At 37.5% G+C, this 24,127-nt stretch overlaps 1 protein-coding gene across 3 annotated transcripts in view; it reads left to right on the top strand.

The window, feature by feature from the left end:
* Aak1 (AP2 associated kinase 1) overlaps positions 1–24,127 on the top strand; it is a 174,311-nt gene that overhangs the window by 84,245 nt on the left and 65,939 nt on the right. For all 3 annotated transcript variants that reach the window (XM_076832528.2, XM_076832527.2, XM_076832529.2), the window contains exons 4-7: positions 7,533–7,641; positions 9,159–9,301; positions 22,325–22,446; positions 23,698–23,779. In XM_076832528.2, the coding sequence (XP_076688643.1) occupies positions 7,533–7,641; positions 9,159–9,301; positions 22,325–22,446; positions 23,698–23,779 (456 nt within the window). The remainder of the gene's footprint in view (positions 1–7,532; positions 7,642–9,158; positions 9,302–22,324; positions 22,447–23,697; positions 23,780–24,127) is intronic.

The raw sequence follows: 24,127 nt of genomic DNA, 5'->3' as shown, positions 1-24,127 counted from the left end.
GAGGTAGAGGTTCTGCTGGATATGAGGAAGACTTGTCCAGTGGTGAGGACTGTGTGGATGGGAGGCCTAAGGAAATGGCATTATTCCAAGAAAACTACTTATCAAAGTATATATTGGGGATTCACATATGGGCTGCCCCGTTGCTCTAGATCAGTTGTACTCACAGTATTTTTTTTCTTTTGATTATTTCCCCTGTGTGTTTACCTTTTAAAAAATTTATTTATTCTCAGTTTGCCATGCTATTTATTGAGCTAAGCTGAGTGAAGTGGTGTACACCTATAATCCCAGCAACTCCGGAAGCTGAGACAAGAGGATAGCAAGTTTGAGTCCAGCCTCAGCAACTTAAGGAGATCCTTTCTCAAAATAAAGATAACGGTCGGGGGTTGTGGCTCAGTAGTAGAGTGCTTGCCTAGCATGCTTGAGGCACTGAGTTTGATCCTCAGCACCACATAAATGTAAAGTAAAGATATTGTGTCCATTTAAAACTAAAAAGTAAATATTAAAATAAATGAATTAAAAGAACTGGGGTTGTAGCTCAGAACCACAAAATAAGTAAAAAGAGAGATAAAATTCAAATTCTATGAAAATTAACCCCTTTAAAGCATATGGCTCAATGATTATTAGTATATTCATAAGATTATGCAATCTTCAGCTTTAATTGCAGAACACTTTTGTTAATCACTCCAAAAGGAACCCCCTTACTTATTAGTAGTGACTCCCCTTATTCCCTTTTCCTGCCCCTGGTGACTGATAATTTACTCTCAGTTGCATATTGTGGGCATTTCATGTAAATGGACTCGTTCAGTATGTAACCTCATATATCAGACTTCTTTTACTTACCATAATGTTTTTAAAATTCATTCATGTTGTAACATGTGCCAGTACTTCATTCCTTTTTATAGTTATGTGGTATTCCACTGTATAAATGTTTTATTTATCCGGTTATCAGTTGGTGGACATTTGTTTTCACTTTTTGGCTATTTTGCATAATGGTGCTGGGAACATTTGTGTATGAATTTTTGTGTGAACATAATGTTCTCATTTTTATGAGTATATACATAGGAGTGAAATTACTAAGTCATATCATAACTACTTTTTGAGGGACTGCCAGATTGTTTTGGCAGCTGTACCATTTTATATTTCTACCATCAATATCTGAAGGTTATAATCTCCACATCCTTATCAACATTTTTTTAATAGTTATGTTTTTGATTATAGCCTTCCTCCTAATTGGTGTGAAGTGATACCTCACTGTAGTTTCAATTTACGCTTATAATGATTGATGATGTTGAGCATTTTTTCATGTGTTTGACATTTTTGTGTATGTTCTTTGGAAAGTTGTCGATTTGGATCCTTTGCCAATTTTTACGTGGTGTTGTCTTTTTGTGGTTAAGTTGTAACAATTCTTTAAATACTCTGGATGCAAAATCCTTATCAGATGTATGATTTAATCTTTCATCCATTCAAAGTTTTGTCTTTGACTTTCTTAGAATTGTTTGAAACACATAAGTTGTTAATTTTAATGAAGTGCAGTTTTTCTGCCTTCTCCTTATGATTTAGGTGTCATATCTAAAACCCCATTGCCTAACTTTACCACAAGGAATCATCGACATTTTCTGTGAGGAATTTTTTCTCTGTTGATCTATTTTGAGTTGATTTTTATAAGTGGTATGAGTAGGGATCCAGAATCATTCTTTTGCATATGATATGCACCACTTGTTGAAGCACCACTTTTTGAGAAGAACATTCTTTGCCCAGTGAGTTGATTTGGCACATGTGTCAAAAATCAGTTATATATAAATTTATGGTTGCTACTTAGAGGATCTTGTGCCAGCATATAAATCAATGAACTGTTTTCCTCATAGGTAAAAACTCACTAGGGAGAAAAATTATCTTAGTGATTTGATTGATTATGTCCTAGAGCAAGCTATTTTTCTCCTTATAGACTGGTAACCATATAAACAAGCAAATATTTGTCCACTAGTACCACTGACCAGGAACAGCAGTATAAACCTATTATAAACTTAGAACTTCGGGTCTTATCCAGGGCCACTAGATTATTATTATTTTTTTATTGGTTGTTCAAAACATTACAAAGCTCATGACATATCATCTTTCATACATTTGATTCAAGTGAGTTATGAACTCCCATTTTTACCCCAAATACAAATTGCAGAATCACATCAGTTACACATTCACAATTTTTACATAATGCCATATTAGTGACTGTTGTATTCTGCTGCCTTTCCTATCAGGGCCACTAGATTAGAAGCTGCTTTTTATAAGGATCTTCTGGTGATTTATATCTATTTAAACTTTGTGTTATTTTTCTCTTAATGTGAAAAAAATACCTGAGAAATAATGATAAAGGAGGACAAACTTATTTTACTTCATGGTTTCAGAGGTTTTGGTCCGTAGTCACTTGACTCCATTGTTTTGGGGTCTGTAGTGAGGCAGAACATCATGGCAGGCAGGGTATGGTGGAGAAGAGCTGCTCACTTCATGGCCACCAGGAAGCAGAGAAGGAGAGGCACAAGATATACCCTTTCAGGAAAGGCTCCCAGTGACCTGCTTCCTCCAACTAGGCCCCACCCCATAAAGCTTCCACCGTCTCCTAATAGCATCACCAGCTGGGGACCAAGTTTTCAACCCATGAGCCTCTGGGGACAAATCCAAACGTTATAGTCTGAGCTGTAGTGCTTGAGAATCAAACTCTAGATGACTTTATAGATCTTTTCAGTAAGTACAGGATTAATTAATGATTAAGAACAAATTATTTATTTATTTATTTTAGTTGTAAATGGACAGCATGCCTTTATTTTATTTGTTTATTTCTATGTGGTGCTGAGGATGGAACCTAGTGCCTCACCCCAGGCTAGGAAGAATTTTTATCTGGAATTCTTTATGTGGCAGAAGATCAGCTGAGCCTCCAGTAGAATTCCAGAATCAGCTCAGATCTCATTGTTTATTTTACTACTGCATTGGAATTGATAGTTTTTATTTGCCTTTGAATAACTCCTTTCGAAGAGAGTTATAAAGGAAACTTAGGGTTATGGAGGGAAAGAAGAGGGAGAATAGTAAAGCAGAAGATGACTTTTAATAACAACTGTGGGAGAAGTAAACTAATTCCAGGCCTTAGAACTATTCTTCTTCATCTTTAAATCAAGAACCTAAAATTCAATTGATAGGGTCTGTGGAATCATACTGTGATTCCAGAAGTAGCAGCAGTAGTGCCAAGTCGTCTGTTTTAGTCAACAGTTTCATTGCTGTGACCAGAAAACCTGATAAAAACAAAGTAGAGGTGGAAAAGATTATTTTGGCTCATGGTTTTAGAGTTTTAGTCCATAGTCAGTAGAGTCCATAGCTGTGGGCCCGAGGTGAGGAGGACATCATGGTGGAAAGGCATGTAGGAGGAAAGCAGCTCTGGACATAGCAATTAGGAAGGGGTGGAGGGAGCGTGAGCAAGTGCTCTGCTCATCAGGGACAAAATCTAAACCAAAAAGGCATCCCCAGTGACCTACTTCTTCCAGCCACACCCTGCCTATCTACAGTTACTGTACTGCCCAGTTTATTCATATCAGTAAAGTAATCCACATATTAGGCTTTACCTCTCATAATCTCATTATTTCACATTGGATAATTGTTGCATTGTCACACACATGAGCTTTTGGGTTTACCTCTGAATATTTGAATGGAAGGTTTACACTGAATATTTAAATGGAAGGTTTCAAAGCTGGTAAAGACACTTCTTTGTAAACTTTCTATCTGCAAATGCAAGCACTCTTAGCATCAGGATTTTTTGTAGACACAAGGCTGAAACTCCAAGGAAGGGATTTCTTGAGCAAATATATGAGTATATAAATTAGTTATATACAATACTCATTTTTACATTTTATGGAGGGTGGCATGTTATTGATATGCTATTTAGGGTACTATCTTTGTTTAATATCAAGGTTTTCATAGATGTCTACAGTTTTCTTATAAGGATTTCAGATTCTTAACTAGGAATTTGTTGCAGGAATTTTAGAGCTAGGGACAGAATACTGTTTAAGCTACAAGCATCATTATTTAGGACCCCAGATAAATTTAACATTTGTGGTAATCTATAGAATCTGGGTTAAAGGTCTGGTTTTTAAATGGAAGCCTTTACATGTATTTATGAAAAAGATTATTCAGTACTTTAAGAATTAAATATGAAGATTAATAAGAAAACTTTTTAAACCACTTAAAATATTGATTTAGTAAAAGCAAATCTAATAACAGTTTGTCAGTATTTTATTAATGTTATTTAGTGATAGTTAAAGTTTATTATGACAACACAAATTCTTTAAAATTTATCACTGCTTAAATCTATAGTTTAACTGAACCTTCCTCAATCCCCTAAAAATTATGTTTGATTTATATTCATCAGATAGACTTTTATCCCAGTACTCCAAATAATAATAGTAATCAAGGACAGCAAAGCATCTTCCCCACATCCTGCCTTTTCATGAAAAAGCAGGCGGTGGCTGAAGTGCTTCCTATGGTGCCGTCTCATACCTCACATCCATTTTGGTTCTGCAAGCCTGGAGCTGGTCTTTCAACTGAAGCCAGTGGAATGCTCAGGTATCTTCTGACCTTTTGCTCTTAACAAAAGCTTCTGCCAGTGTACCTTAAATGTGAATCAGTCCCAATTTGTGTTAAGAATTTTTATATTTTGTAACCCTTCAAACAAATTTTCTCCATCAGAGTTCTACACTCAGGGCATTTTACTTCAAAATCTGAGATGTTGATGCATCATCAAATTGTTAAAGGTAAATACCATTGTTTCTCTCTAAAGAGAGACTGTTTTCTGCTTGGATGTATCTTAGGATTTCTGAAGAAGGCAAAATGAACAGCAGTTTGGGCTTGAACCATGAGCAAACACCTGGGAAAACTGCAGGGTACCATCTGCAGATGTTAGTTATCCTAATTATCTAATGGTTTTTTAACTTCCTCTTGGCTTATTTGAGGCTATTTGTGCTGCTATAATAAAGTACCTGAAACTAGTCAATTTAAGAAGAACAGAAATTTATTTTCTCACAGTTCTGGAGGCTGAGAAGCCTAAGATAAGTCACCTGCAGGGTTCATGTCTAGTGAGGGCCTCTGTTTCCAAGATGGCACCTTGAATGCTGCTTTTTCTGGAGGGGAGAGATGCTTTGCCCCACATGATTGAAGGAAAAAGGTTTAGGCAGTTCTCTCCATCTTTTTTTATATAAAACTGGTAATCCCATTCATTAGGTGTCTGCTTTTATGACTACTTACCTCCTAAAAACCCCTCCTCTTAATTTTGTTACATTGGGGATTCATGTTTCATTGTCAGTTTTGGAGATTCAGATGATAACATGGCTTTACCAAAATTTTTTTTCCATATTTCCAGATGCTTTATTAATCCTTTTGGGATTAGGTGAACCCAGAGATAGTATTGCCTGTTTTCTTTTAAAAACAGTTAAATGGGAAGATATTGGTCTTTCATTCTTTCTTGTGGACACCTGAAAGATGTGATGGTCTTTATTTTGGTTTAAAAGAGCTTCTCTCCAGTTCTTCCTACTTCTCAGACTGTATAAATGGAAAAAAAAAAAAAAAAGTTCTTGAAGAGTTATTGATGAGGCAGAAAGGCAGAGGGAGGAATAGACCTCTGAAATCACATTCTGTTTTTTTAAAATTTGAATTCTGGAGACTGCTTTTCAGCCTCATTATCTCCCTTATGTATGTTCCAAAACAGATGCTGTAAGCCCTTTGTCTCATCAGACTTCTTTTTCACCCTGCACATTTTGAAGACAGCCTGTCAAAAACAAAACCACAGATCTGAGCTCACTTGAATTCCCTTTTCCTTCATCCCTAACCCAATGTGCATATCCATCCTTGCTGTCTTTTTGCTTGCGAGGGGGAAGAATAAAGATCACTCTGAGATCAGTTTTTTGTTTTTTTTTTAAATAGTACTCTTAGTCCCTACCCTCTTACCTACAGAACTTTTTTTCTATCAATTATCCTCATCAGTTCTCTTCTGGCCCCTTTCACTCTCCAGCACTCACTTTCTTCCCATCCTAAAATCTCCTTCCTTCGTCCTTCCTTCCTTCCTTCTTCCCCTCCCTCCTTTCCCTTCCTCCCTCCTTAATATTTCTAGTTGTAGATGGACATAATACCTTTGTTTTATTTACTTATTTTTATATGGTGCCGAGGATTGAACCTTGTGTCTCATGTGTGCCAGACAAGTGCTCTACCACTGAACTACAACCCCCAGGCCCATCATTGCTACTTTCTTAAGCATAATGTTCTAAAACAATAACCTGTAGTCACAGTGCTACTCGCTCAACTCCAATTCTTTGCAAGTCCAGGTCCATTCTCACCTCTATCCCATCTCTTCTCTGAACCTATTCTCACAGAAGTCTTCAGAGTTTTCCTGTGGTCACTTTCTACCTCTCTCTACCTTTTGGGGAGTCACTGACCATTCATTCTGTCTAGTCAGAGGAAAGTTCTGATGAGTTTTGGAGCTCAGAGTTCGAGCACACTCATTTGGTACTGTCAGGTTTCCTCTTGTTTTTGTATGTAATTTCAGATTATAAGACTTTAAAAAAGCTAAATCTCTGTTAGGGTAGTAGTAATTTCTGTTCTTATGGTCCAAACTACCAAGTTTGTATGGAGGCTTTCATAGAACCACATAGTTTCCATTTCCTTCCCCTAAGTTTTCAAAAACAAAAGTAAAACAATTTATTAAAACTGTTTTTTTACCTTATATTTGCCTAAGAATCATATTACACAACTTGCTCAATTTCTTTCTCCAACAGAGTATCTTAATGACCTTGGATTTCAATTTCAAGGATCTGCCTCTGTGGATGTTAAAATGACTATACCCAGGTGTTAGGCAACTTGTAATACCTAAATGGTTCCTGACACATAGGAAATGCTCAGTAAATATTTGTTGGATGAATGAATTCCCCAAGCAGCCTGAGAGATCACATGCAGTTTTGACTGATTCCCTATCTTATATCCCAGTTGATTAGCTTGAAAGGCTTACTTATGAGCAAAATGCTTAGATCTGGATGCTATTGTAGTCCCTTCAAAACTTTGTAAAGCAATTATTCTTTTCATATATTTTCGAAAGGGAGAACCAATATGAATCATTTAAAAGTCAAGTTGAAATCATTTTTGCCTCCACAACCAGGATAAAGAAACCTCCATTTTTTTCCTGTAATTTATACATGTAAATTTATGCATGTAAATAGTTCATAGTGTGGTGAGCAAGTAGGTGTTCTGTGTGCATTGACTTTAGAATTTAGATTTTGGAGAGTGATTTGATTCATTAGGGACATGAGTTGCCATTGGAATCCAGGCTGTGCTCTCAGGACCCCTGGAAACCTGTTCCTGGCTCAGCTTCTTACTCTTACCTCTCAAAACTGTCAGTTTTGTGTCTGTGTATTGAAGTTATCCCTGCTAATAATGGAAGTTTCTAGTTAATTCTGTCCCTATTGGTGTCTGTAACTGACAATATATTTCTCAACTCTTGTTCACAGAGGGACCTGTCAGGGCACAAGAACATTGTGGGTTACATTGATTCTAGTATCAACAATGTGAGTAGCGGCGATGTATGGGAAGTTCTCATTCTGATGGACTTTTGTAGAGGTATGTATATGAACCATAACCTTAATCTCTCATTTCTCTAGCATTTTGATTGTCAAGGGCATGAGAATTCATAAGGATTCTTTCATTTAATGTGCATTGTACCTACCCTGAAGTATGTCATTTTAATTTTACAAATAGGAAAACTAAGAGGATGTAAAGATATAGAATCTGCTGTCAACCTTGATTATGATTGCAAGAGCAGTGGTACAAATAATTGACAGTGATAAATAATACAGATCCCCATTTTTGTTAGGTTTAGGAAGGTTTGGTCATGTATATAAATGAGAACACATGAGAATGAGAATGAATGTATCCTTTGTGATGCTTTAAAACCAGTCATGAAGGCACATAATAAAGGCCCAACTCCAGATGGAATAAAGAAGCAGCCAGCTTCCCTGCCCCCGCACTTGTGTGTTTTTTCCCCCACTCACACCACCATCCTTGTGTAATGGGGTAAAAGAATCCTTTCTGTCCAAGGGAAATAACTTTCTCCTCACTCGAGAGCTATAATTCCTAGTAAGGCTACATTCACATGATGTTGCTGTTAACTGTGGAGTTTAAATAGTTGGAAGCTTGAAGTTTCCAACATTTATCTTGAGAATCCAGACTGATAAATGAGTATTCAGAGTTGACTGTGTTCCATACAACTATTGTTTAGAGGTTTGGCTTTTTTTAGCTAAGCACCTGGCACCTACAAGCTTGGATTATTGTCTTATTGTACCCTGTTTTGTAATTGCCCTTAGTTCCACTAACATTTTTCTGCCATTAACAATACTGCCTATTAAATATGTTGCTCATATATAATAAATATATAATTTAATATAAATTAAATATGTTGCTCATCTCAAAAATGAGATAACCAGTAATTTCAGCCTTCATTATATGAGCTATTAACACGATTTTGTAAAATACTACCAAATTGACAATTTATTTCCTCCAAATTACAGACCAGGCAATATAGGAACATTCAGGGATCTGGATAATTCTGTGAGAGAGGTCATCAGTCTTTTGATCTTAGAGATGAAGTTTGGCATAGCATTTGCACAGGCCAGGCAGTTAAGTAGTGAAACCAAAGAGACCAAGCTTTTCCTAAAGTGCAAACTAACACTGTATTCCTCCTGCTGCCTGAGTCTGTTGTGCCATCTGATTCTTACTAAAAGAGGGCAAGTTGAGGCTGTGGCCTTATCTCATACCCAACGGGCATAGTAAAACCAGGGAACTATAGCAAGGCAATATTGTCAGTTCTTTTACAAATCTTGAAGACATAATAAGGGCAGCTCACATCTGAGGTACTTTGTGAAATAAAGAAAGTGATTTTGATGTATTAGAAGAGGCACTGGATTGTAAGAAAACAAATTCCAAACCAAGAGTCTAGACACCTGGGATTTAGTCTGACTTGACTGGTGATTAGTTCATAACTTTAGTTCAGGTTGCTCCTCTTTGGACAGCCATTCATTCTTCTGCTCTACATGACCAGTTTGACTAAGATTATAACCTCTTCTTTGTACCCCTATCAGGAGGCCAAGTGGTAAACCTGATGAACCAGCGCCTGCAAACAGGCTTTACAGAGAATGAAGTGCTGCAGATATTCTGTGATACCTGTGAAGCTGTTGCCCGCCTGCATCAATGCAAAACACCTATTATCCATCGTGACCTAAAGGTAAGAGACCACACTGTTCATTGTGTTCTTGATAAATATTTTTTATCTGGAATAGATATTTAGGGGATGTAAAAGAAGTTTAAGGCATGGTCCCTAATTCTAAGCTTATGTTCTACTTAGAAAGAGAAAATACAACGGAAAAACTACAGTACAAGTATCAATTTTTTTTTTAAAGAGAGAGAGAGAATTTTTTTTAATATTTATTTTTTAGTTTTCAGTGGACACAACATCTTTATTTTGTTTTTATGTGGTGTTGAGGATCGAACCTAGCGCCCTGTGCATGCTAGGCGAGCGCGCTACCGCTTGAGCCACATCCCCAGCCCCACAAGTATCAATTTTATGAGTAACCTTCAGAAATTCTTTATAATTATCAAATGCCTGACCTTTGGTGTTTTTTATTGTTGTTGTTGTTTATTTGTTTGTTTTTTCCAGGGTCATGAAAAGTAATATATTAATTAAAATAGTTTGTTAACAATGATACTTGGTTTCAAAAGTCTATTTCAGAGCAGGGATTGTGGCTCAGTGGTACAGTGCTTGTCTACTATGTGTGAGGCACTGGGTTCAATCCTCAGCACCACATACAAAAGAAAATAAATAAAATAAAGTTATAAAAAGAAGTCTATTTCATGTTTTACAAAATCCATTATTTTAAAATTTGGTCCTACTCATTACCATCAGCTTGCATTGTGCCTTTCATATTATAGTCACTTGATAATGTTTGTTGAATGGAATTGGCACCCAATTAGGTTTCAACTTAGCATTTATTGAATGCTAACTGTGTGCCATGTATTCTATTACAGTTTATATGTACTGTCTCTGTAGAGGGAGCCATTTTTTATTACATTTTAGAGTTGAAGAAACCAAATAGCAGAAATGTTATGTGATTTGCTTAGAATTGTATGATTAGGAAGAAGTAATACCAGAATTCGAACCCAGCTCTTCTGATTCTAAATTACAGTTTCTTTTCATTATACTTGTGTTTCAAGAAACATGCTTCATAGCTAATAAATTGCATCAGTGTCCCATCCTGTGTTAAATATAGACAGCTAGGTTTCACCATGAATTAGGTTAGAACTTTGGTGGTGATGCCAGGGAGTCCCAGGAATTCATAACTTAATAGGCAACCCAGGTGGTTTTTGTATATTTGAAAACTTGAGGATCATTGTAGCATACTTGCCTGTCTGTCTGTCTTTTTTTTCTTTCTTTTTCTTTTTAACAGTTAGAGATGTGATTGTAATTGTAGTAGGCTCGTAGTAAATATTCACATGCCATAAAATTCACCTTTTAAAATACACAAATTATCATTTTTTACTATAAGACTGTACAGACTTATCATTATGTAATTCTAGAATATTGCATCATCCCCCAAAGAAATTCTGTATCCAATAATAATCATTCCTCATTCCCCTCATTAGCCCCTGCCCACCACTAAATCTACTTTCTGTGTCTCTATATTTTTATCTTCTGGGCATTTCATCTACATAGAATCATATAATATGTCACTACTTATATCTGATTTCTTTCACTTAGCATGTTTTGAAGGTTCCCCTGTTGTACTATGTATTAGTAGTTTATTTCTAGCCATATAACATTCATTGTAAGCATCTAATACATTTTGTTTATCCATTCATTCATTGGTGGACATTATAAATAATGCTGCCATGAACATTGCCTGCCAATTTTTGTGTGACCTATTTTGAATTCTTTTAGGTATTTATCTTGAGGTGTTTATCATATGGTGACTCTGTGTTTTACCTTTTTTTTTCTTAGTTTCTTTTTATTTTATTTTATTTTATTTTTTTATTGGTTGTTCAAAACATTACAAAGCTCTTGACATATCATATTTCATACATTAGATTCAAGTGTGTGTTTTACCTTTTTGAGGAACCTTCAAATTGTTTTCCAAAGTGGCCACTCTATTTCACATTCATCAGCAATGTGTAATATTTCCAATTTGTCCCCACTCTTACCTACACTTGTTACTATCCTTTTTTATTTTAGCCATCCTGGTAATTGTGAAGTAGTATATATAGGCATTCCTGTATTAAAGCAGGTACTGTACAGGAAGATAGGTAAAAACTCCAAAAGCCTTAGATTTCTCCAGTGTACCTCTTCCCACAGTCAGCCTCCTCAGCCTAAGGAAAAAAAGGAGACTGCATCTTGGTGAATATTTATTACAAGCCTACTACAAGTATGTAATATTGTGGGGATGATATAGTTTTAGCTATACTACATTCCTACCCACAAGATGTTTCAAGTACTGTTGGTGAGAAGATATAAATGAAATATTTAGGCTTGAAATAGGAAGAGGTAAAATGCAAAAATCTATAGAAGAAAATGATAGAGGAGCATATGTGATCAGATAGCAGGAACAGGAATAGTGATTGTAATTTTCTGGAAAAGTCAGATTTCGAAGGATTGGTGGGATTTGAGTGGTCAGAAACAATAGGTCAGAAACATTCTAGGTAGAGAGTAGAGTCAGAGGACTACATATAGAAGGCAGTAACCAAGGTGTGTGGAGTTGTGGAGTTAGGCAAGATCTGGTACATGGCTAGTTGCATACCAGGTTAGTCTCACTGCAGGTCATGTGTTGACTCCTGAAAGCCCCACCAGAAGACTTATAGAGCTAATTAAATTAACAAACTCAGCAAAGTAACAAGTTTCAAAATCAACATAGAAAAATCAGTGGCTTTCCCATACACCAACGATGAACCTGCTGAAAAGCAAAACAGGAAAACAATCCCATATAATAGAGTAGCCTCCAAAAAATAAAATACCTAGGAATCTAACCAAGGAGGTGAAAGACCTCTACTATGAAAACTACTGAACAGTGAAGAAAGAAATTGAAGAAGACACTAGAAGATGGGAAAACCTCCCATGTTCATTAGGAGGCAGAATTAATATTGTTACAATGGCATACTACCAAAAGCAATATATAGATTCAGCAGAATCCTCAGCAGAATACCACCGAACTATAAAAACCAGTCCTAAAATTCATTTGGAAGAATTAAAGACCCAGAATAGCCAAAGCAATTCTAGGCCAAAAAATACAAATCAAAACTCTACTTAAGATTTTATCTCATACCAATCAGAATGGCAGTCATCAAGAATATAAACAATAATAAATGCTGGAGAGGATATGGAGAAAAAGAAACACTTTTACACTATTGGCGGGCAAATTAGTATAATCACTGTGCAAATCAGTATGGAGGTTCCTCAAAAGAGTAGACATGAAATCATCATATGATCCAGCTATACCACTCCTTTATATTTATCCTAAAGAATTAAAGTCATCATATTATAGTGATGCATGCCTACTCATGTGTATGGCAGCACAATTCACAATAGCCAAACTGTGAAACCAGCGTAGGTGTGTGTCAGTGGATGAATGGATAAAGAAAATCTTACACACACACACACACACACACACACACACACACACAATGAAGTTTATTCAGTCATAAAGAAGAATGAAATTATGTCATTTGTAGGAAAGTGGCTGGAACTTGAGAATACTGTGTTAAGAGAAATAAGCCAGGGCTGGGGTTGTGGCTCAGTGGTAGAGCGGTTGCCTACCACGTGTGAGGCACTGGGTTTGACTCTCAGCACTGCATATAAATAATAAATAATTAAAACTATGTCCATCTACAACTTAAAAAATAAAAATTAAAAAAAAAGAGAGAAATAAGCCAAACTCAGAAGTCAAGGATCCTATGTTTTCTCTCATATTAAAAGCTAGAGAGGAAAAAAGAAAATAAAGTAGTGGGCAGGGAGATGTCTCATGAAAATGAAAGGGAGACCAATAGAGTAGAGGAAAGGGCCCAGCAGGAGGGAAGGGAAAGGGGAAATACTGGGGGATGAGATTGACCAAATTAAATTATTATATGAAGATGTGACATAGAATCTCACCACAATGTATAATTATAATGCACAAATAAACATATGGAAAAAATACATAGATAAATGTATGTTTTTTCCTAGTTGCCTTTACCAGTCAGTGAAATTCTTGGTTAAATCCTGTTAGCATGTGTGTTAGTCAGCCTTATGTTACTATAACAATATGTGATATAATCAATTTATAGATAGAAAAGTTTTATTTTGGCTCACAGTTTTAGAGGTTCCAGTCCATGATTGATTGCCCTATTGCTTTGGGGCACATGGTAAGGCAGCACATTATAGCAAAAGGGTTGAAAATTTAGCTCATTGGCAGAGCACTTGTCTTCCACATGTAAGTCCCTAGGTTTGATCCTTGACCCTAGAAGGAAAAAAGAAATATGTGTTGCAGAGAAAAATCTTTCATTTTATGACCAGGGAGCAAAAACCAGAAAGTGGAAGGGACTGGGTCCCATAATCCCTTTCATGAAGACACACCACTGAAGACTTAGAGACCTCTACTAGGTCTCACCTCTTAAAATTTCCATCACTTCCCAGGAACACTAGCCTAGGGGCCAGTCGTTTAACACAAGGCCTTTGAGGGCCTATTCCAAATCCAAACACATGTATTTCTAAATAAGAAGTGATACCAAAATTTAAGGACCTCACCCCTCTCTCTGCCACTCACTTTGGAGAAGAGTTTGTGAGGGACATGAAAATAGGGGAGAAGCGTGGCTGGCAGGCTCTGTTTCTATGGCCCTTGTGATTTTGGGCTTCTTTTTGGCCCCATACCCCTGTCAAATGGGGTTGGATTTCATATGTTTAAAAATATTTTTTAGTTGTTGATGGACCTTTATTTTATTTATTAGTATGTGGTGCTGAGAATCGAACCCAGTGCCTCACACACGCTAGACAAGCACACTTCCACTAAGCTATAACCCCAGCCCTAGATTTCATATTTAAATTTTTTTTAAATTTTTAATTGTCATAATAATTGAACATATTTATGGATATACAGTAAAATATTTCAGTACACGATACAATGTCAGATTTCCTATTTGTCAGATTCTTTAACACTTGTGACTGATACCAACAGATTTATAGATGCTCTGAGAGATGAACATAGGCAGCTTCCTCCATGTTACTAAATGCAACATTTTCAGCCCTATCTAATTTACTGTGTTCTGACAGGTGAGAACAAGGGAGGAGGCAGAGAGGGCAATAGGGGAACCACTTAGAGTATATTGCTTTTTTTTTTTTTTTTTTAAACCAAAGTTTACCTTTATTTTAACTTGTTTTGGGGGGTGGGTAACCAGGAATTGAATTCAGGGGCACTCAACCACTGAGATATAGCCCCAGCCCTGTTTTGTATTTTATTTAGAGACAGGGTCTTTTTAGGTGTTTAGTGTCTCACTTTTGCTGAGTCTGGCATTGAACTCACAATCCTCCTGTCTCAGCCTCCTGAGCCACTGGGATTACAGGCATGAGTGGCTGGGATTACAGGCATGCGCCACTGTGCCTACTATTTTAGATTAAATTCTAAATGATAATCATTTCATCCCAGGAGATGATAATATACATTGGGTTATGTATTTGCGGAGAATAATGCCCTAGAGCATGCTGTACTACTTTTAGGTGGTGGTCAGTACCACCCAGTGATGGGACCTTTGGGAGTTTGGTGTCTTGCCTGGGGATACAGAATAAGTCAGTGGAAGGGCTAAGATAGCAGGGTGCCAGACTCTTCTTTTACTGAGTGAGCAGCTCACAAAACATTTCACTGGAATTAGAGGGCAAGGCAGTAGCAGGAGTGAGAAGTTGCCACACTGTTTCCCAGACTTTACCCTGGAATCTCAGAGGAGAAGCATAGAAACGTGGTATTAGGCTTTGTGATGGTTGTTTGTTTTTGTTTGTTTGTTTGTTTGTTTTAGTACTGGGGATATAATCCAGGGGCTCTTAACCACTGAGCCACATCCCCAGCCTGTCTTTTATTTTTTATTTAGAGACAGGGTCTTGCTAAGTTGCTTAAGGTTGGCTTTGAAAACTTGCGATCCTCCTGCCTCAGCCTCCCGAGCCTCGGGGGCTTTGGTTGTATTTTAATCAATATTTGCAGGGAAATGGATGGCATTAGAGCAGATTATGCTAAGTGAAGCTAGCCAATCCCTAAAAAACAAATGCCAAATGTCTTCTTTGATATAAGGAGAGCAACTAAGAACAGAGTAGGGAGGAAGAGCATGAGAAGAAAATTAACATTAAACAGGGACGAGAGGTGGGAGGGAAAGGGAGAGAGAAGGGTAATTGCATGAAAATGGAAGGAGACCCTCATTATTATACAAAATTACATAAAAGAGGAAGTGAGGGGAAAGGGGAAAAAAACAAGGGGGAGAAATGAATTACAGTAGATGGGGGAGAGAGAGAAGATGGGAGGGGACGGGAGGGGAGGGAGAATAGTAGAGGATAGGAAAGGCAGCAGAATACAACAGACACTAGTATGGCAATATGTAAAACAGTGGATGTAAAAAGGGAGAGAATTGAACAACAGCAGAGGAGGTAGAGAGGGAAGATGGGAGGGGAGGGGAGGGGGGATAGTAGGGGATAGGAAAGGTAGCAGAATACAACAGTCACTAATATGCCATTATGTAAAAATGTGAGTGTGTAACCGATGTGATTCTGCAATTTGTATTTGGGGTAAAAATGGGAGTTCATAACCCAATTGAGTCAAATGTATGAAAGATGATATATCATGAACTTTGTAATGTTTTGAACAACCAATAAAAAAAAAAAAAGAAAGAAAAACAGTGGATGTGTAACCGATGTGATTCTGCAATCTGTTTACGGGGTAAAAATGGGAGTTCATAACCCACTTGAATCAAATGTGTGAAATATGATATGTCAAGAACTATGTAATGTTTTGAACAACCAACAGTAAAAATTAAAAAAAATAAATAAATGGAAAAAAATAAATAAGACATGATTTAAAATACAAAAATAAATAAATAAGCCTCTAATATATAGAATAAAGGTATATATAAAATAAAAAAAAATATTGAAGACTGTCAGGAGTGCTAATGGTTTGCCTGCCATGGTTCAGAAGACTAACTGTTCTCTGTTCTCCCTGCCGTGGATACAGGGAGCAAAAGCAAGGACTGAGAGGAGCCCTTGACTGGATCTATTGCAGAGAAATCCTGGTTGTTCTTACGTTTAGCTATTGACAGTTGGTACCATCTAGATACTCTGTTGATTTCTATTAGTATGTGCCTGGTGGGCAGTCATATTTGCCTTCTGCATCCCCAGCTTCCAAAGTTCTGAGTGAAATGTTTCCATGTACCTCTTGTTTCCCTGGCTCGTGTTGTATCATAGAGCCTTGGTCACTCTGAGTTCCGTGACACTGCTAGAAACAGCTACTGCAGTCCTGGTGGTAGCCAGTGCTAAGTTCTTTTTTTTTTTTTTTTTTTTTTTTTTTAATATTTTTTAGTTATACATGGACACAATATCTTTGTTTATTCATTTTTATGTGGTGCTGAGGATCGAACCCATTGCCTCACATGTGCGAGGCAGACGCTCTGCCACTGAGCCACAACCCCAGCCCTAAGTTCTTTATTCTGTTGGCCAGAGAAAGAATTGGTTCCTGCTCTGTGAGCAGGACTTCTATCTGGGGAGCAGGTACCACTCTAAGTACAAGCTAATGGGACACCAGGAAAGGCACAGGTTAGGCCTTATGTGGACCTTGGTGAGCCAGGGCCACCCCAAATGTGGGTCTGCTCATTCATATGCAGAACAGAGGCAAGACCACAGGTACACTCCTCCTTTCCTGTTACATATAGGACATAAACTGAAAGCGGTTCCTATCCTTAAGCAGCTTATGTTCTAAAAATAACCTTAACGGAAGTACTGTTTTGTAGAAGAGCTCTCCTCAAACAAGTAATTGTAATCCTTTCATTATTTCCCCCATTTCTCTGAGGAAATATAAAGATCAATATTGTAGGTCATGGGTCATAGATGTGGGGAGGTCACTTAAATTAGTTCTCTCCTTTTCCCAATGAAGAAACTTTGCTACAGAGTTTATGGTTGCCCAGTTCAGCTATTTAAGGGATCATACCAGAACAAAATCCAGGGTTCTTCATTCCCATTTCTGGCTTTTTATTTGTTTTGTTGTCTTCTACTGTGCTGATTGCCCATGCACATACAAAAGGGGAAAAAGGTTAAAGCTTTAATGAGTGTATTCAGGTTGAAGTCACAGATGTCTCCCTTTTTTTGTCAGAAGACTCATCAAGTAAAATAGGATGAAGATACTTGTTCCATTTTTGGAAGTACAGGTTTGAAGGCCTGTGTTCATCCAAGTTTCCTAGTTGTAATAAATTCTCTACAGTGCCTCAGTGCTGTACCCATTTGGGAGAACATGATGAAGTCACTAGAGGTGACTTTCTAGATGTTTTAGCTAAAACTATGTGCAGAGTTTGAGAGTGACAGCTTTAATAGCTCATAGGTTGGGAAGTAAGATTTAACAAAATTGATCTCTCAAAGAACTGAAATATTTGAAGATTATAAGCAGTGGTAACAAATCTTTGGCTTACATCTAAAATGGTTTTGCCAAAATGACCTACTATGCATGTTTTCTGATGTGTTTGGCAGATAGTGTATGAACATCGCTTGGTGGTTTACCTCACCATCTACCCCTTTCCATAGCTACACTATATAGCTTACCCTGTATCCGGCTTTACTCACTTCACACCTGGACCATTTGCACCTGTTCTCATTTGAACCCAGGAGTGCTCTACCACTTTACCCCTGAGCTATATCCCCAGTCCCCTGTCACTTTTTAAGTTTTTTTTTTTTTTTTTTGGTTTTGAAACAGGGTGTCACTAAGTTGGTTAGGGCCTTGCTAAATTGCTGAAGCTGGCCTTGAACTTGGGATCCTCCTCACTAAGATTCAGGCGTGCATGCATGCCCAACTTTCTTTCTCTTATTTTCCCTCAACTTTGATTAAACTGACTTTCCTAAAATGGCTATGTGTTTGTGCTCTTGACCTCTTAAAAATACTTTATCCTCCTAAGTGACCCTTCTCACTTCCCTTTGTGTACTTCTCTGGTCCTCTCTTCTTTTCTCTTTTCTCTTTCACCAGTCTGAACTTCCCATGCACTGGCTGATAATAGACCTATCCCATGTTTTCAACGCCCCCCACCCACCACCAAGGCTAAATACAATGCTAGTCCACTGTCACTGGCCTGTCTCCATGCCTCCAACACCTCAAGTACACGTCCATATCAGATTCTTGGTGCTAACTGGTTTTTGCTTAGAATGTTCTTCAGTCAGATGGTTCATGGTTGCTCCTTCTTTATTCATGTCTCTGCTTCCCTCATCAGAGAGACCGTCCCTAACTGCTATTTAAAGTAACATCCCTCTTCACCTTATATAGATTTAGCCTGCTAGAATTTTTAAATAACATTTGCCACTACCAGACAATTATAATTAATTTCTTATTATCCCCAGCTGGACAGTAAACCCCATGAGAGGTTGGCCTTTGTTTTGTTCATCATGTTTTTCCTGAAACTTAGAAAACTACTTGGCATTGCAGTAGGAATTCAAACACATTTCTTTCATAAATGAATGGAAGCAATGTCTTATATTTATATGAGGAGATTTATGGTTTACTTTCACATTCGTTTTCTAAGTTGCTTTGTAACAACAAATATTATCAGCTTAATGTTGCAGATGAGAAACACACTCAAAAAAGGGTTAAACATTTGATCAAGGTCAACCTCAAAAATAATCCTTGAGGTGTTTTTTCTGCCCAATCCCAGTGTTGCTACCATATACCATGCTCTCTGTGGAGTGTTTTAGTGTGATGGTGGTTGACCTTGGAGGTTTTCATAGAAGCACAAGTTAAAGGACACATTGAGAATGGGTGTAAATTGCACCAATTGCTAAGGTGGCCACTGCCAAGAGACTTCACCTTTATAATCTCATTTGATCCTCTCATAAATGCGCAAAGCACCAGAGCAGTAATTGCTGTCCTTATCAGGACAAGTCTGCCTCCTTTTTATTTTTTGTCTACTTAGTCCTCCTAACTCCCACAACAGCAGTTTTATAGTCCCTCCAACTGCCTTCTTAGTGCTTTACTGTGAATTAATTTTCCAGTTTTCTAGATGTACATCCCAGCATTAGAAGTATAGAAGTTGACTAAGAAAGGGAGTACACTCATAGAATGGGAGAGGCTTGGTTTCACATGAGCAGTAAGGCCCAGGGAGGAGACTGTTGCTGAATGACGCTGAGTAAGTGATGTTATCAGCACCATTTAAGGGTCTGTGGTGTGAGAAAAGTACTGGATTAGACACTGTGGAGCATTCATGGGTATAGTTCAATGTCCTGGATTCAAAGGTTTTGTGCTCTATTTGGGAAAGTCAGCAAAATTTGTAAGAAATTAAATACCAGTTCACAAAAGAATTCTAAATGACGATTGAGTGTTCATTATAGACCAAAGTTGGCAAACTTCTTCAGAGGGCTGGACAGTAAATATCTCAAGCTTGTCAGCCATACAGTCTCAGTTTTAAGTGTTAAACTCTGCTGTCAGACAAAAGCAGCCATAGACTACAGAATAAGTAACCAATGGGCATGGCTTGCTTTGGCCCAAAGACCTTTATGACTCCTCCTGTTGACACTAAATTCTGTAGATTTTGTAGGGAAGTTATGGAAGGTTTTTCTGAGAAGTTATGACTTGAGCAAGGTCTTGAGAAATATCTGGGATTTGACTGAAGAGAGAGCAATTAAATAAAAGAAAAAATAGGTAATATAAGGAATCCTTGGGAGACCTTGAGCAAACCTGGCTAGCGTTTAGACACTTGGCTCCTCATTGACTAGATTCTATGGTTGGAGCATTTTCTGGACTCTTAAGCCCAGATCAAAGTACTGGGCAAGTGTAAAGTCATCACAACCCTTACCATAGTTGGAGGGTCAGTGTGGGGCCTTGAGTAATCACTCTTATTTTGACCTGCTTCTTGCACTAGTAGAAATCTAATTGTCCACATCCACAGTTAGTTTGCTTTGAGCAATTCCCAGCTATACCATATATTTGTTGCATGGCATTTAGAAGTGACTTAAGTGTCTTACTTTCTCCATCTACAATATGGTGATAATAATAACATTGTTATTATGAGGATTTAGTGGAATAATCCATGTGCCAAATACAGTAGTACTGGCAATAGTAAAAACTCATTAAATTGTGACTATTACTTTATAACTTCTAAATTAAATTGAAAACATTATTATTGCTTTGTTGGAACTATTTTAGATTCCTAAAATAAGTACATGCTCAGCATAGCCTGTTTCTTTTTGTGTAAATACAATAAACAAATGAGCTTTATAAAAAGCTATAGGCAGCAGAAATATTTGTCTGCCTCCATCTTAGTTCAAGGGAGCAAATATGTCCAAGTTATTCTTAATTCAGTTATTCTTAATTCAGTTATGTGATTATGAATTCTTTATCATAAGAGTGTATCTGTAGAGGTTTGTGGGCTTTGTTCACTGCTTCTGTGGCTAATGCCAAGATCAAAATTTTAGAATCAAGCAAATGTAGGTTAGTAGTGTCCCCAGGTACACCAGCACTATCCTTTTTGTCCTCTCTAGCAGAATAGTACACCTTAAACCCAGGGGTCTCAAAGACTTCCTACAGATGACATTCTAAGGAATGTAAGTTAACAACAAAAAACTGCTCACAACAGTGATACCATGAGTGAAGTTCAGTAGGAATAAGAAATAATAATTTGCAGAATCAGTTTGCAGCACAGACTTAAAATAATTGAAATTAACAGATATAGACTAAAAAATGTACTTACTTAATGTTGACAAGAATTAAAAGAAAATTGAGAAACAAGTGTAAGATTACCATAATTGCCCAGATATTTTAAAAGAACTAGTAGGATCTGGGTTTTTGGTGACTCCTACTTCTTCTAACAGACCAGTGTGTACACAGCACTAGTGCACACATGTGTGCATGTGCACATGCATAGAAACAGTGTTATGTGTAATTCTGGTTTTTGGCTTACTCCATTCAACAAACATTTTCTATACCAAGCATATACTATACCTATGTTTAGGTACTGGGTAGAGAAGATGACAAATATGATTAAGAGGTGATGCTTGTCTTTAAGGAGCTTATAGTCTACTCTTGCCTTTGTTTTCCAAAGGTGATCAGTCTTTGGAAGGCTGAAGACAAAAGACAATGGAGACTACGGTCTTATTGGCCTACCAAGATTTTTTGGCTGCCATTTTACTGCCCACGCATAGCCAGGTCTGTCCTCCAGCACACCAGTCAGCTCAGTTTTCTTACACCAGGAATTCATCTTGAGAACACAGTGCCCTCTATTTTGGAGTTGTTTTCATAGAAAGAGGCCTTTGATACCGGGGATTTCTCTAGGTTTTGGTTCTTATAAATTCCCTGCTAACTTAGAACTCCTCACTGCCCAAATATTTGATTTATAGAAAAACAAAAATACAGGATGGTAATATTTTAACAGGGAAACTCCTACTTACCATTAGGCATTTTATTACATTGAGAAGTAATTAAAATATAAAAAATACCAATTCTGAAAATCCTAACCTAGTAAAGACATTGATTCATTGATTGATTTTTAAAAACATTAATAAATGTCCAGGTGAAGTAATTGACATCGTGGGAGAATGAGGTACTGAAGGAAGATAAGGAAGGAGTGACATTTGTCTGAATGGGGGGGAAATTCAAAAAGGAAGTTATCTTTGAACTTGGGTTTGAAAGACAACTGATAATTTAGTAATTGGATAGGAAGGTGGGGAATCATGGAGAGCATTCCAGAATGAAAGAAGAGTAAGAACTCAAACGTATGAGATCTCTACAGAGGTGAGAAACATGACTGGAAATGGAAAAATGGAACTCTGGCTTCCCCCACTGTGGAGTTCCCTCTTTGCCCTTTCTGTCCTCATTTCACCCTATTCCTGTGCCTCTCATTTTGTTCCACTTGGGATGGCCCCTGTTGAGATGCTCGATGGGGAATAACTTACCTGTACACACTAACAAGGTTGCCAGAAATAAAATATTTTATTTATGTGACTGTAAAAACACATTTTCAAATGCAGTACTAAACAATATCTTGAAATGGGTATTTGGGGAATGTTTTTCAGGTTGAAAATATCCTCTTGCATGACCGAGGCCACTATGTCCTGTGTGACTTTGGCAGTGCCACCAACAAATTCCAGAATCCACAAACTGAAGGAGTTAATGCAGTAGAAGATGAGATTAAGAAGTAAGCTTTTCCTCCTTTCTTGGAAGTTTGTCCATTATCAGATAAGTAACTTTACTTGTAGCTTGTGAATGAGATGGTCAGAATGGGAAGAAAATGGTACCAGTCAGATATCCTTCATCTCAGCGTATTCTGTTCACCATTTGGTTGGTTTGATTTTAAGAGAAGGATGAGGAGGGATTCACAGGCGTGGATCAGTAGAGTAAAATGAAGGAATCTTGTAACACTTTTCAGTGGTCCTATGATATATATATTTTGATTTATGACATCACATGCCCATAAAAAGTTAAGTGATACACACACACCATGAAAGGACTATGATATTTCCGAGTGTTATCACAACTAATGTGACACTGTCAGACAGATGTGCTTTTTAACTAAACCCTTTTTACTGATCTCTGCTTCCTTCCTGCTCATGAGGAGCTTACCCACAGCCCAGTGGAATTAATGATGAGTGGGGCTATTGAAGTCTCTACAGACACTGAATCACTGACTTCCATGAGAAATAGCTTTAAATTTGTGGGTCCAGTTAGAGGCTGACCTATCTAGCATGCATGCCTAAATCAGATCCTCACTCCCCTTTCATGCATCACCCCAGGTAACCAGGCCTAGTGTAAGGCCCTGGTGGACACTTAAACCAGTCCCATCTGGAATCTAGAAATTTAAACAGCACAGATCCCAAATATGGTAACACCAAATGCTCACTGTGAGGGTGTGCTTATGTTACTCTTAAGCCAGAGATAAGAACACTATTACTTCAGTCTTGTTCCAGGAGCAGAGATCAAGGGTTCTTGACCCCATCCACCCCACCCCAGCTGGGGCCCACTGTCTGTTGGTCTCCAAAATATCCCAGTCAGTGCTGCATCTCTGTTGAGTCACATTTAAAGGGTTTTCTATTTTTTAAAAAACAAATAAGCTCAATACAGTATCAGACAACAAGGATTCATGGGAGAAGATTTTGTCATTTCAGGATGCAAGAAAAGTTGATGTTAGGGCTTACCTAGTGCATTTGTTCTGCCCCCCCGCCCAAATGTTCTTAGATTAGGAGGTCTGCTGCTTAGGGCCACAGTGTGATGATATCATTGTACTGAGGACAGCCTTTCATTTTATCTGCACTGATATTTCATAGTCTCTTCTGCAAATTGCTCCCAGGGAATTAGGTTCTATTAATGTAAAAAAAAAAAAATTCTGCTCCTCCTGGTTTATAATTTTAGCATTGATATATTTAACAAAAAATGAATCTTTTGATTGTAGATACACAACCCTGTCCTATCGAGCACCAGAAATGGTCAACTTGTACAGTGGCAAAATCATCACTACGAAGGCAGACATTTGGGTAGGTGTCAACTAACCTATCCACACCCCAGATATCATTAGTCATTGGCTATAAACTCCCAAGTTTAATGCATACAGTGGTATAGCACGGTAGCACCTGTACCATACCATTGTCTCCTTCTCCCCTGGAGCGGTTCATGATGTGAGGGGACCAGCCACTGCTTCTTGAAACATGAAAAGAAAATTACTTTAGACCTACTTCTTTGATAATTATTCACATGGTTTTCACTTATATTTTTCTGGTTCTTAAGAGCAAAGTAGGAAATATATCTGTTCTTTACTAGAGCAGAATTTGGTAATATTGGTAGAAATAATGTAATTTGGCTACTAATTAGCCACATTGAGTTCT

Source organism: Callospermophilus lateralis, chromosome 14 (assembly GCF_048772815.1).
Source record: "Callospermophilus lateralis isolate mCalLat2 chromosome 14, mCalLat2.hap1, whole genome shotgun sequence".
NCBI classification, from domain to species: Eukaryota; Metazoa; Chordata; class Mammalia; order Rodentia; family Sciuridae; genus Callospermophilus; species Callospermophilus lateralis.
This window is presented reverse-complemented; position numbering and strand designations above follow the sequence as displayed.